A 15,106-nucleotide genomic window follows, 5' to 3' on the forward strand; every position below is an offset into this window, starting at 1 on the left:
CCCTCTCCACTCCTCTCCTCCCCTCCCCCTCAACCCCCCCCCCTCATCTCTCTCTTCCTCTTATATATCTACCTGGCAAGATCAAGAGAACATTCCAACAAGGAAATAACCTCCTGCCTGCCCCAGGCTCCGGTGTCTAATGGAAATGTTATTTCCCTCTCGGTCCTGCTAGCACCAGCGTGGAAGAAATAGATCCCCTGAGGGGAGCATACAAGGGCAGACTCATCGGGGTGTATTGGCCTATTATTGGAAGGGCAGTAAAAAGTTATAGGACCTTATTAGCACTGACCGTGTTTGTTTCTCAAACCACATAGGTATAGAGGTGCTAGATTGGACATTGTACTGTTCATTGATTGCAGCGGGGATAGTGAATACTGGTATGATAATGGTCAAGGTCAGTTATCCACAGCGTGTACTGTATAATCATCACATCCTTTCTGCGATTTTTATCGGACAAATCATTGACTTCCCATTTGGTCTCCAGCTCAGAGATTGATTCTCAACTGTATTAACACTAGAACAGCCATGAGGGGTCATTTGAGTACCCGATTACCTGTGAGTAAAGAACCACCCAGTATCCTTACATTTTCAAAATCACATCAGGATAAGCTAGTATAAAGCTATTTTGCCGTTTTTCTGTGTAGGAAGCAGGCTAATTTACAAGCGGCCAACTAGTGGTCGTTGTGTGTGAATAGCAGCTTTGCATTGTAAAAGAGGGCCATTTGACCTCAGAGGCTCTTTTAGGAGGTAAAAAGGCACGGCTGTTCTAGTGTTAAGCTACACTGGCAGCTTTTGTGTCACACTCTATGTTGTCCCCCCCCTCCCTTGACAGCTTTGGTGTCACACTCTATGTTGTCCCCCCTCCCTTGACGGCATTTGTGTCACACATTATATGGTTCCCCCCTCTCTTGACAGCTTTGTTGTCCCCCCTCTCACTTGACAGCATTTGTGTTACACTTTATATGGTCGTCGTCCCCCCTCTCTTGACAGCTTTGGTGTCACACTCTATGTCGTCCCCCTCTGTGCAGGAGTTCAACCCAGAGGAGTTCTACCACCTCATGGAGGCAGCGGAGGACTACGCCAAGGAGGGACACTTGATGAAGACAGACATCCCCCGTTACATCATCAGCCAGCTGGGACTCACCAGGGACCCACTGGAGGGTGAGAGAGAGGGAAGAGAGGGATGGAACAAGAGATAACAGAGAAAGAGAGAGAGAGAGAGAGAGGGGGGGGGGCGGGGGCTGGTTTATCTTACAGCTACAGTAATGGTTTGACATTTTCCCATTCCCGCCCTTTGATCTTCCAGCACCTTCTTCACTCCTCCTTCACCCACACACACTCTCACACCGTCTCTCTCCTTCCGTCCTTTCCCGCCGAAGGGATGGAAACTGTTTTACCCACGGTGACGAGAATTTAAAAAAAAAATCGCACACGACTTTATGTAACTAGCGTCTAATAAAAAAGCCAGCGCGATATTTATATTTTACACCCCGTCCGTTCGGCCCCTCATCCCTCAAGAGAGAGTTTTTTATATAATGTCTAATTTAAATTAAAAAGCTAGCGCCATGTTTACATTCGGCACTCAGGACTCAGCCCTTATCCACAGAGACTCAGTCAGAGTGGCTCTAGTGTTGGGGGAGAAGAAGGCTTAACCGGCCCGCTCCTCCTCCTCGTAGTTAATTATCATTACATTACCCCGCTGCTGCAGGGACACACAGGGATGTACGGGAGCGCGTTCTGAATGGCTGTCACACTGAGGAGAGCAGAAGGTCTTAAAATAGAGCCAGTGTAATCCTGAAGAGAGCTCACGGCGAGAGCAAGTGCAAGGACAGTGTGGTGACTTAACTCACGATAACAACTGAATTTCGTCCAGGATTCAGGTTAACCGTTTAATAAAGAACTTCGCAATAACCTAATCAAATGTCCAGCTCACATTACACATGTCACTAATTTTCACTTGTCAGCCTACTCTGGTACCCAAAATACTATACAGGTACCCAAAATACCGTGCCAATTGCAAAGAGGAACATTGTGTTGTGGCCTCCGCTTTTACTTTCACAGTTAAGGAAAAGAGGAACAATAGTAATAGGCTGTTGATGCAGCTGATGCTTTTAGCTAAAGTGAGTGCATGCTCATAGTCGTCTAACACAACGCCTGCCAATGGCCCCAGGACCCGAGCGTAGATTACTTTTTCCTGCCATGACTGATGGATAGATGTTTCACTTACTTAGTCAAATGTATTTTGTTGTAAGTCGATTTGGGTAAAGGCGTCTGCTAAATGCCAAAAATGTTTTTGTGGATTGGAATTGGATTACAATTTGTTTAGCTGTGTAGTTTTATTGAGTTAATACCATTATTAAGTCTGGGCTAAATGCTTGTATATGTTTTATTATATTCACGTTATGTTTTTATCCCTGTGGTAAAGCACTTTGAGCTGCATTTCTTGTATGAAAGGTGCTATATAAGTAAAGCTTTACTTACTTACTTTCATGCGAATAGCTGCAATATAGATTTTTTTTATTTCCCCCACTGTATATGAATATGGAGTTAAGAGAGTGGTTACTGTATTTTGGGTCATAAGTATGTTTCAAGTTTATTGTTATATCTTACATCTTTCTATTTTATACAAGTATTCAGTTCCTCGACATTGCAGTAACAAGAGAAATAAAGTGACAATAGCTTTAGGAGACAAATAAGACGAGACAAATTGAGCAGTACAATAGTAGTAGTAAAAAACAAAACAAATAATAGAAATAGCATGAGTATTGCCCTCGGTGGCAGTGGATGGAAGATGTAGTATTGAGTGTGCTATTCATATTCAGTACCATCCCAAAAAAAGAAACACATGCAAAAAGAATGTCCTGACTGTGACTGGGGTTGTATTGACCTGACCCTGTTATTGTCTCTGACAGATAACTGACATGAATAACTGACTTGACTATCATACATTATTGAGAGTGTTTTTATTCACTATCATAACATATAAACAGTGCTTTTGCAGGCTATGATGATAGTGTATGGACGTACGCAATATCTTGTATTGAGAGTGTATTCCCTAAGCTAGCGTGTTCATGGTATGTGGACTGTCCCTAAGCTAGCGTGTTCATGGTATGTGGACTGTCCCGTGTTTTGGTCCAGATATCGTGTGCTTGGACAGCTATGACAGCGAAGGACCCCACACCCCGGAAACGGACGATGCTGAGGTAACTCCCTCTGTCTCTATGTACTCTCTAGATTGTTTTTCTAATGTAATGCCAACTGGTATAACGCATTATGACGCCGTTATGAAGTGTCAGATGTGTTACGCTTGCTGTGTACTAAGTAATAATGCGTTATACCCAGTACTCAAGTTGTAAAAGAAAATCAGGGGGATGGTGGATTTTATCACTTGGGGACAATTAGCATCCCCACAGTGTCAGTGACTTCAGTGTCAGTGACTTAGTAAAAATGTCATTGCATTTGTGCGTGCCCCCCCCCTCGTCCACAGTATTTTACTCAATATGCGCAGAACTAAAATGTTGAAATAGCAGTAATACCACGTTCACTGATAAAATGACATAAGGGATGGAAAGGGGGGATGGCAGTTTTAGAAGGGGGGTGATTTTTGACCGTTTTTATTTCAGGGGGGGATGCCATCTCAACTGGAGTGCTGGTTATACCTGTTGTTTTCTATCAGCTACATGTAAAAAAAGGCTATTGGGCTAATTAGGCTAATAGGCGATTAACTCTAGAACGGCCTGTATGATGTGCTGCGGTTAAGTCCGTTGACAACCCGGTTATTCCCGGTTATTATGATGACAAGTGACCCCTCCTCTTCTGCTTAACCTCCCAGGGGAAGATGAAAGCCATCAAGCCTCCCAGTGAAGGAGACTTCCAGACCATCAAGCTGATCAGTAACGGGGCGTATGGGTGAGTGCTGGGATGACGCGCCACTCAGGGATATGTAAGTGGAGGGGGAAGAGAGGAGAGGAAAGGAGAGGGGTGAGAGGAGGGGGAGGGAGAGGGGAGAGGAGAGGAAAGGAGAGGGGTGAGAGGAGGGGGAGGGAGAGGGGAGAGGAGAGGAAAGTAGGGAAGGGAGAGGAGGGGGAGGGAGAGGGGAGAGGATAGGATAGGAAAGTAGAGGGGGGAGAGGAGGGGGGAATAGAGGAGAGGAAAGTAGAGGGGGGGGAGGAGGGGGGTGGAGGGGGGAGAGAGGAGAGGAAAGTAGGGAAGGGAGAGGATAGGAAAGGAGAGGGAGGGAGAGAAAACAAGACAAGAGGGGAAAAGAGGGAAGGAAAGTAGAGAGAGAAAACACACACAGTAAGTATGAGAGCCATGGCACTTATGGATCCTATACAGCAGCCCGTATTCAATTCAGCTCCTTCTGTATCCACTCATAGAGAAGACGGAAAAGGCTGTAATAATAATAATAATAATAATAATAATAATAATAATAATAATAATAACGTTTTTATTTGTATAGTGCTTTTCCTGCAAACGTTGCAGCTCAAAGTGCTCCAATCATTATATAATCATAATTTAATTATTTAGTCATTTAAAGGCAATGTTAAAAATATGGGTTTTTAGTCTTGACTTGAACATTTGCTGAGGTTGCATCCCTAATGTAAACTGGCAGTGCACTCCACAATTTGGGTGCATAAAATGAGAATGCAGCCTCACCAAATCTCTTCTTTTGTACATGTGGTACACAGAGAAAACCAGCGTCAGAAGACCTGAGAGCTCTATCGGGCTGATATGCTAGCAAAAAGTCTTTCAGATATTGTGGTGCTGTGCCAGTGAGAGCTTTAGAAACAAGCAGAAGGATCTTGAAATCTATTCTGAACTTAACAGGAAGCCAGTGTAGAGTCTCATAGAGAAGACAGAAAGGCTGTAAGTAGGTACTTGCTGTAGCTTGCATGTGACAGTGAGAGAATATACAGTGCTGCTTGAAAGTATGTGAACCCCTTTTATGTGCAATTATAGATTTTTTTGTTTTTTCAAATTTCAGGACCCTCCTTTCATGACTTTTCCTAGATATGTGCGTTCCACCACCCAGTATCCTTACATTTTCAAGATCACATCAGGATAAGCTAGTATAAAGCTATTTTGCCGTTTTTCTGTGTAGGAAGCAGGCTAATTTACAAGCGGCCAACTAGTGGTCGTTGTTTGTAAATAGCAGCTTGAGCATTGTAAAGACTATGGTCATTTGACCCCCGAGGCGGCTCTTTTAGTAGACTGAACTTTCCCTCCTTTCTCCATTCTCCCCTCTCCATCCCCCCCCCCCCCTCCCCCCAGGGCGGTGTACCTGGTGAGACACAGGGAGACGCGTCAGCGCTTCGCCATGAAGAAGATCAACAAGCAGAACCTGATCCTGAGGAACCAGATCCAGCAGGCCTTCGTAGAGAGAGACATCCTGACCTTCGCTGAGAACCCCTTCGTGGTCTCCATGTTCTGCTCCTTCGAGAGCCGCAGACACCTCTGCATGGTCATGGAGTACGTGGAGGGTGAGTCTGATGAATGAGTTTCTCAAGAAACTTTGTTTTCTGGATTCTGTTACATTCTGTTACAATGCTCCATCAACGTGGAATGTACTTCAGAAAAAGTTGAAACTTTACATGTTCATTCCACTCTCTGACTTTAAACTGTATGTTACAGAGACTTTGAATCATACATGCAAATGTGCTTAAGTTATCTATGTTCAGATATAGGAAAAGTTAGGATATTTATAGCATAGCATAGAGTACAGCACAGTGTTTTATTGTATAGTATAGTAGTATAGTATATTAGATAGTGTACATAGCCTTTATTTATGTAAACCAGCTCTTTTCCCTTTTTTATTTTACCCTTGGCCCTCTTGTTTTTAGTCTTTTTCCAAGCACCAGGGGAGCCCCCCCTCCTAAATTTCGTTGTATGGTACCTGTACTGTATTAATGACAATAAAGACCATTCATTCATTCATTCATTCATGTGGTTAGGGTATCTGCTCACTGTTTCTGTTGTTATTTTATGTTGGATATTGTTGTTGTTAAACTGTATGTTTTTATACTGTATGTGGTGTCTTTTTAATTAAGTGCTGCTTTTCTTGGCCAGGGCTCATTTGAAAAAGAGGCTACTGTCTCAATATGACTACCCTGGTTAAATAAAGGATTAATAATTTGTGACGGCAGCTGGTGGAACCGGGAACAAGTCAGCAACCGATCAAATTGTTCTGACTTTTATTCAGAAAATGTTAAATACATTTCAACGTTGTTGATAATCAATGACACACTCGCTAGTCAACTAACACAGCATGTTGTCTGAGCCTGCTAAGAATGTAAAGTAGTGTTATAGTTAACTAGTTAGTAGTGGGGATTACTCACCGAATCCATCGCATTGCAATATTTTGAGTGTGTCATTGATTTTCAACAATGTGGAAATGTATTAACATTTTTCGGAATAAAAGTCTAAACAATTTGATTGGTTGCCGACTTGTTACCGTTTTCACCAGCTACCGTCACATTTTACAGACATGTGTATCGTCATACTGTACTGTATATTCATATACGGTACACCTTACAGCATCATAGGCCTGTTGGGGCTTTCTCATACCAACTGACCGTAGTAAGTGAGTATGGTGAAGTTTATTTTAGGCCGTATTTCAGTCAGATAGATGAAAGCAATATGGCTGAGGTATAGCAGCGTCTACACACGTTGCTCTGGGGGCGGCTAGGCCAGTGCTGTAGCAGGCAGTAGCAGATTGGTTGTTAGCATGTAGAGAGACACAGTCAGGCATGAAGAGTAAAAGTGTGCGTGCGTGCGTGCGTGCGTGTGTGTGTGAGTCAGACATGACTCTGCCAAATGCAGGATTAGGGCAGGAAGATGTAACAAGCCAAGATAAACAAACACGCACGCACGCATGGACACACAAACACACACACACACACACACACACACACACACACACACACACTGTGAGGTCCTTTAACCCATTCAGACTGAGTGAATCCTTGTGTTCTCCTAGGGGGCGACTGTGCCACCCTGTTAAAGAACATCGGGGCGCTGCCCGTGGAGCTGACACGGATGTACTTCGCAGAGACCGTCCTGGCGCTGGAGTACCTGCACAACTATGGCATCGTGCACCGCGACCTCAAGCCTGACAAGTGAGTGTGTCACTCCCCCTAGTGTTTGGGTGGTCTCATTGCACACTACCCCCTACACACTGCTCAGGAATGGCAGGCAGTTGTACCTGGTCCACAAATAGAGCAAATAAAATTATCTCTGACCCCTCCCACCCTGCTCACTACCTGTTTCAACTGTTGCCCTCTGGACGGCGCTACCGGTCCCTGGCCACCAAAACAGCCTGTTTCAAAAACAGTTGTTTCCCCTCTGCTATAAGGACTCTCAACACCTGACTCACTGCACTAACCCTGCCAGATGTACTGCACTTTATAAGTTGTAAATATTGACTTGTGATTTTGTCTTGTGGTACATGTGTGTACATTGTCCATTGTGATAGTCATGTGTAATGTGTGTATGTTTGATGTAATTGACACTGCTGTATTGAGCTTTTCCATCTGTACCGACAACAAATTCCACCGACCTTGGTCGTGTGGTCATTAAACCATTCATTCATTCATTCATCCGGATCGATGTTTTCTTCATTTCCTCCAGTCTTCTCATCACCTCCATGGGCCACATCAAGCTGACAGACTTCGGCCTGTCTAAGATGGGCCTGATGAGTCTGACCACCAACCTGTACGAGGGACACATCGAGAAGGACGCCCGCGAGTTCCTCGACAAACAGGTAGCTTTATTTTATTTTGAACACTAGAACAGCCATGAGAAGCTGACAGCTTTGAGAAAAGAACATTTCAGGACCCTCCTTTCATGACTTTTCCTAGATATGTGCGTTCTACCACCCAGTATCCTTACATTTTCAAAATCACATCAGGATAAGCTAGTATCCAGCTATTTAGCAGTTTTTCTGTGTAGGAAGCAGGTTAATTTACAAGCGGCCAACTAGTGGTCGTTGTGTGTAAGTAGCAGCTTGAGCATTGTAAAGACTATGGTCATAGTCATTCTAGTGTTAAAGGTTATGTTTTCCTGAGTGGGGCAGTCCTACTCATATTTTTCATTTTATTGGACAGATATACTGAATATAGACAGGAAAGTAAGAAGGAGAGGGCATGTCAGCAGGGCATGGGCCAGATTTGAACCCATGCCAACATGGGCATAATGTGTGCACTGTAGACCGCGGTGCTAGACCGCTGGACCACCCCAGGCCACCAAACAGGTAGCTTTGTTCATAAATAAATACAGAATAATGATGAGTTATGAACTTTTATTTGACCCGATTTGTTCTCTTTGAGTTGAGTGTGGAGGCTGGATTCTGTGTTATTTGATAGTGGCGTGGGACTTTTAGGATCTGTTGATTTCATGGATCAATAAACAGCAAATCTCCCTGCTGCAACACATCGTTAGCCAACCCAAAACACGGCCAGTCATAATGTTTTCCTCATGCTCTCTGAATCATCACTGCTCTAGATGCTATCTCAGTCCCATTTTGCAATTATAGTTATTGTTTATGCACTGAATTAAACTGCCCGTATTTAATCAGCCTGTGTGTGTGTGTGTGTGTGTGTGTGTCTGTGTGTGTGTGAGTGTGCATGAGTGCGTGCGCGTGAGTGCGTGTGTTGTGTGTGTGTGTGTGTGTGTGCATGAGTGTGTGTGTGTGTGTGTGTGTGTGTGTGTGTGTGTCTGTTTGAGTATGCATGAGTGCGTGAGTGTGTGTGTGTGTGTGTGTGTGTGTGTGTGTGTGTGTGTGTGTGTGTCTGTTTGTGTGTGTGAGTATGCATGAGTGCGTGCGCGTGAGTGTGTGTGTGTGTGTGTGTGTGTGTGTGTGTGTGTGTGTGTGTGTGTGTGTGTGTGTGTGTGTGTGTGTGTCGGATGTCCTCTACCCATCCGAGCAGCGAGCATCTGCTTGCTTGTAATGAACTCCACATCTCCACATGAAACAAACGATGGATCCTTTCATGTTTTGGTAGAGATTCTGATCAGAGGAGTGTCTCACTCAGCTGGTAATAATGATGCCTCCAGAGTTTAGTCAGGGCCCCAGCACACATCACCAATTACTCAAATTGTGATGATGGCAATTACAATCTGGGCTATGATCATTACTGTACTTGGTCATGTGAGATGGACAGTGTGTGTGTGTGTGTGTGTGTGTGTGTGGGGGGGGGGGGGGGGGTGGTGTGTGTGTGTGTGTGTGTGTGTGTGTGTGTGTGTGGACTATAAGATCTTCCCATCTTTACCATGGGAAGCTGCTATTTAAATACAACGACCACTAGTTGGCCGCCTTGTAAATTAGCCTGCTTCCTACACAGAAAAAACTGCAAAATAGCTTTTGCTATACTAGCTTATACTAGCCTAGATACTGTGTGGTAGAACGCACATATCTAGGAAAAGTCATGAAAGGAGGGTCCTGAAATTTGATTGAGTGCAAAGATATAAAAATATATATATATATTCACAGGGTCAAAACGACCCCACCCATGGCTGTTCTAGTGTTAAGCCAATAAAAATCCTGTTTCTGGTCCGCACGGATATGTTTGAAGAGGGCGGTGGGTGATTGTGATTGGGTGTTCGGTACGGCAACTCTGATTGGTCGCCGTCTCTGGTGTCTCCCAGGTGTGTGGCACGCCGGAGTACATCGCCCCTGAGGTGATCCTGCGGCAGGGCTACGGCAAGCCGGTGGACTGGTGGGCGATGGGCATCATCCTGTATGAGTTCCTGGTGGGCTGCGTGCCCTTCTTTGGAGACACGCCTGAGGAGCTGTTTGGACAGGTCATCACAGGTGAGGCTTCTAGACCCTTCTGGTCCCTCGCCCTCTCAGTTTTAGAAGACTTTGTTTTCTTCTCTCTCTATATATATCTCCTTGTTGAATACTTGTTTTTTCTATGCAGACTTTCCTCTCTCTCTCTCTCTCCCTTTTTGAATACTTGTTTTCTACACAGACTTTCCTCTCTCTCTCTCTCTCCCTCTCCCTTTTTGAATACCTGTGTTTGCTACGCAAACTTTCAGCAACTGTACTGAAAAGAGGAGCACAGATAAAAGTATTTCGGGCGTTAACAGCTTATCTCCACCTCAGCGGTTACCGTGGTTACTGATTGTGAGCATATTTTTCTGTCATTCCGTGCGTGTGCACTACGAGATGCAAGACGTGACCGCAAGGCGGCTTACTGACTTAGAGCTCTCTGGTCCTTGTCTGTCACACACACACACACACATACACGCACGCACACACATACACACACACACACTCTCTCTCTACAGGGTTCCCGCGCGGGTCTTAAAAAGCCTTTAAGTAAAAAATTCAGCAATCCGATTTATAAGGCCCTTTATAAGGCCTAAAAAGGTCTTACATTTCAGTTATTCGGTCTAAAAATGAGTGAAAATTATCTATTCACAGCGGAAATGAATCAAGCTGGAACCAAAAATATGCCAATTTGCTTCCTTTTTTGTCTGTGTGGCAGTGAAATCCCTCATTTCATCACCTCGAGGATGACAAAAAGCTATCAGATGGTGTCGCGAATAGGTCTAAAATTATATTCAAAGAGGTCTAAAAAAAGGTCTAAAAAGGTCTTAAATTGGACTTAAGTTGAAACTTGTAGGAACCCTGTCTCTCTCTTCTCTCTCATGTCAGATGATATCGTGTGGCCGGACGGTGAAGAGTCGCTGCCCGCCGACGCCCAGGAGCTGATCTCAACCCTGCTGCAGACCAACCCCCTCATGAGACTGGGAACAGGTACCCTAAACACGCCAACCGCCCTCTGCTATTTCCTCTCTTCCTCTCTCTCATTGTTTCCTCCCCTTCTTTCTTTCTTTCTCACCTTTCTGCTGTTCTCTCTCTCTCCCCCAGTCTGTGTGGTGTGATGCCGTAATTATACCCTGTGTGAAACCACCCGCCCATAACAAGTGTTTAAGAGACAAAACGACAACATTGGGTATATTTTAGAACATGTATTTAGAGCATATTATGTTCTAAATATACACAGTGTCGCTTGTTTTTTGTAAACACTGTTCCTTCGTTGTGTTACACAGACGCCCCTTTCTCTATTGTTAGTCCTAACCCTACTGATTCTTATCCATATTCCTATACACATTTTATTTAGTTTATTTTGCTTATTTAGTATAATAAAACTTAAAGTTGTTTAATTTAAACATGTGTGCTGTGGACTCCCTTTTTTGCCACTACCTTCGGGTTTGTGACAGAGACAAGTGGAGGAGTGAGGAGTGGAAACGAGGAACCAAGTTCCTAACAATAGAGCAGAGTGGGAGGCTCACATTTCCTTACTCAAAGGAGGAGAAGAGCTAGGTTCCTCCTCTTAGATGTTCTCCTCCGGGGCGCCTGGGTGGCGTAGCTCACTTAGCTGTGAGCCACGTAGTCGCAGGGTCCCTGGTTGGAGTCAGGCCAACAACCTGTCCTACCTGTCACCCCTCCTCTCTCTCTCACCCATCCTTCCTGTCAATCTCTACCCTCTCCATCCTCCTCTCTCTCTCACCCTTCCTTCCTGTCAGTCTCTACTGTCTCTATCCTCCTCTCTCTCTCACCCAGCCTTCCTGTCAATCTCTACTTGTCTCTATCCCAATAAAGCAGAAATGCCCTAAAAACGTATTTAAAGGAAAAGAAAGATATCCTCCTCCAATGTTTTCTGGGGCGGCAGGTAGCTTAGAGGTTAGAGAGGCCAGCCAGCAATCGGAAGGTCGCTAGTTCCATCCCCACCCCCGGAGGGAGCCGGAGGTGAGCTGGTGACTGGAGGGTTGCTGGCATCACATCTAAGGTGCCTACCACTGCTGTTGTGCCCTTGGGCAAGGCACTTAACCCGCTAACTGCTCTGCCTGAGGGGGAGCCCAGAGCTCTGTTCTCCCTGGGAGTGTGTGTGTGTGTGTGTGTGTGTGTGTGTGTGTGTGTTGTCTCGGGGGGGGGGCATATAATTTCCCCTCTGGGATCAATAAACGTACACCTTCTCCTTCTTCTTCTTCTTCTTCTTCTTCTTCTTCTTCTTCGTCTTCGTCTTCGTTTTCGTCTTCGTCTTCGTCTTCGTCTTCTTCTTCTTGGAGTTTCTAACAGTTGAGAATGGGCCGTACTGGTGCGTTCTCTAAGCTGACATTGATGTTTGTCCTCCGTGCCACCAGGGGGCGCTTTTGAGGTGAAGCAGCACTCGTTCTTCACAGAGCTGGACTGGAACAGTCTGCTGAGACAGAAGGCAGAGTTCATACCCCACCTGGAGTCAGAAGAGGACACCAGCTACTTCGACAGTGAGTCTCACACACACACACACACACACACACACACTCACTCAGTTATACTGTAGTTCTCTCATGGTAAAACCCAGTCAAGCCGGCAATGGTTCTCCCCAAGTATTAGAACTTATTTGAGAAGAGTGAACTTGGTGTCAGTGCTTGTTTCTGTGTCATGCTTTGTAACTCTGCCCTCTTGCTGATAGCTATGATAACTCATATCTGTCTCTCGTCCTCGCTCAGCGCGTTCGGAGCGCTATCGCCACGTCAACGTTTATGACGAGGATGACACCAACGACGACGAGCCCGTGGAGATCCGACAGTTCTCCTCCTGCTCGCCGCGCTTCAGCAAGGTCAGGACGCCTGCCCCTCTCTAGCCTCTCCTCTTCCCTCCCTCTCCTCTTCCCTCCCTCTCCTCTTCCCTCCATCTCCTCTTCCCTCCCTCTCCTCTTCCCTCCCTCTCCTCTTCCCTCTCTCTCCTCTTCCCTCCCTCTCCTCTTCCCTCCCTCTCCTCTTCCCTCCCTCTCCTCTTCCCTCCCTCTCCTCTTCCCTCTCTCTCCTCTTCCCTCTCTCTCCTCTTCCCTCTCTCTCCTCTTCTCTCTCTCTCCTCTTCCCTCCCTCTTCCCTCCCTCTCCTCTTCCCTCCCTCTCCTCTTCCCTCCCTCTCCTCTTCCCTCCTTCTCCTCTTCTCTCCCTCTCCTTTTCCCTCCCTCTATCTTGATCCGCCTCTCCTCCGTCTCTCTGTGACCCTCACCATGTCTTCTTTCCTCTTTGTGTCTCTTTATCGATCTCTCATTTGACTGTCGCCACCTCTCTGTCTCCTCTCCTCTTTGGACGGTACACTGCTGTCTGACTGTCTGTCTGTCTGCCTGGCTGTGACTTTCTAGACTCTCTGTTTCAAACTGCAACTCGAACGCCTCTCAGGTCAAAGTGCCTCTCAGGCCAAACTGCCTCTCAGGTCAACCTGCCTCTCAGGTCAACCTGCCTCTCAGGTCAAACTGCCTCTCTCTGGCTATGACCCAGCCTCTGCTTTTCATCCCTCTGTATCTCTATCCCTTTCTTTTCTCTGTCTGTTCTGTTATATGTGACACGGTCTGGTGAAAAGGTCTGCATGTCGGCAATTCACAAGTCGCGCAAATGACCAAAAAGCTTATTTTAACATTTTAGTTTTAGTTTTTTAGTTTTTTTAGTTTTTTCATACGAAGGTTTAAGTGTTGAAGAGCCCTCTCGATATAACAAACAACAGTTTTAGGATCACTAAATACTTATAATTTGTGAATTGGATTCACTGTATCGTCTGCCATACGTTTTAGGGCGAGTGCAAAAGCAAGGACTGTGTGATAATCTAATGATTTGTAGTTATGTGTTTTTAGCATGTTGATGTTCTATCAGCATGTTGTGATGATGTTAGATGTTCATAGCGATGTTCCTTCTTAACTGCTAGCTACTAGCAGCTGTTTTGCGTGTATTTGGATTCAGAGCGAGTTTCTCCGGTGTTTGGTTTGAGGTGCACCAACATTTAAATAATCGTCTTCTTTGACTATTTTTCTGATTTCAGTGTATGACACATCATTTGAAAGCTTACAATCTGCACTTTCATAATTGGGAAAAAACAGAAAAATGACCATGCCCTAGTTGAGGACTTTTCCACCAGTTCCTGTCACGTAATATTGTATAGCTCTCTTTTTGTAGAGCATTTCTGCTTTTATTGGGAGACAGTAGAGATTGACAGGAAGGATGTTGAGAGAGAGGAGGGATGACATGCAGAATATGTTTTCTCTATTTTTAGGGCATTTCTGCTTTTATTAGGATAGAGACAGTAGAGATTGACAGGAAGGATGGGTGAGAGAGAGGAAGCATGACATGTAGGATAGAGACAGTAGAGATTGACAGAAAGGATGGGTGAGAGAGAGAGAGAGAGAGAGAGAGAGAGAGAGAGAGAGAGAGAGAGAGAGAGAGAGAGAGAGAGAGAGAGAGAGAGAGAGAGAGAGAGAGGAGGGATGACATGCAGGATATTTTGAGGTTCAGAATCGAACTAGGAACCTTGTGATGATATGGCGTGCGCATTAGTGTGCTACACCCAGTACTCGAGTTGAGGGGGAATGAGGTGGGATGGCATCCCCCCTGAAATAAAAACAGTCAAAATCATCCCCCTATTAAAACTGCCATCCCCCCTTTCCATCCCTTATGTAATTTTATCAATGAACGTGGTATTACTGCTATTTAACATTTAGTTTTGCGCATATTGAGTAAAATACTGTGGGCGAGGGGGGGGACACGCACACAGGCAATGACACTTTTACCAAGTCACTGACACTGAAGTCACTGACGCTGTGGGGATGCTAAAATTGTCCCCATATGATCAAATCCACCATCCCCCCTGATTGTCTTTTCCAACTTGAGTGCTGACCACTCTCATTTCCTCCTACTGTCTGGTCTTCACCCCCTCCTTTGATGTCTATGACCCAGCCTCCTTTTCATCCCTCTCTATTTCTGTCTGCACCTGTTTGGACCTGTCTCTACCCATGACCCAGTCTCTCTTTCTCTCTTTCTTTCTTCCCTTTGCATTTTTTGCTCTCCCTCCTCTCCTTTTTGCCCGATTTATCCCTCGTTTTTCTGTCTGTACTGTTTGTGTGCCTCCCTAGTGGCCCTCTTGTATCATCCTGCTCTCTTTATCTTTCCCAGACCTTAATGATGTCTGATGGTCATCCCCTCCTCCTCACCCCCCTCACCTCCTCATCCCCCTCTCCTCCTCATCCCCCTCTCCTCCTCATCCACCTCGGTTTTGATTTCTATGCCACAACCTCCCTAGGCTGTCTGGACCTCTCTCTGTGACCCTCTCTTTCCTT

The 15,106-nt window shown here is 45.4% G+C and overlaps 1 protein-coding gene across 1 annotated transcript in view; it reads left to right on the forward strand.

Moving 5' to 3' along the window:
- Positions 1–15,106, forward strand: part of LOC308150029 (microtubule-associated serine/threonine-protein kinase 1-like) — a gene marked incomplete at both ends in the record, with an annotated part of 93,067 nt that overhangs the window by 44,944 nt on the left and 33,017 nt on the right. Inside the window, 10 exons of the mRNA XM_080522901.1 lie at positions 1,029–1,161; positions 3,139–3,203; positions 3,833–3,909; positions 5,275–5,483; positions 6,980–7,118; positions 7,630–7,762; positions 9,646–9,811; positions 10,661–10,762; positions 12,154–12,276; positions 12,502–12,611. Of these exons, the coding sequence (XP_080379027.1) occupies positions 1,029–1,161; positions 3,139–3,203; positions 3,833–3,909; positions 5,275–5,483; positions 6,980–7,118; positions 7,630–7,762; positions 9,646–9,811; positions 10,661–10,762; positions 12,154–12,276; positions 12,502–12,611 (1,257 nt within the window). The remainder of the gene's footprint in view (positions 1–1,028; positions 1,162–3,138; positions 3,204–3,832; positions 3,910–5,274; positions 5,484–6,979; positions 7,119–7,629; positions 7,763–9,645; positions 9,812–10,660; positions 10,763–12,153; positions 12,277–12,501; positions 12,612–15,106) is intronic.

Source organism: Nansenia antarctica (assembly GCF_963989245.1).
Source record: "Nansenia antarctica genome assembly, chromosome: 2".
NCBI lineage: Eukaryota > Metazoa > Chordata > Actinopteri > Argentiniformes > Microstomatidae > Nansenia > Nansenia antarctica.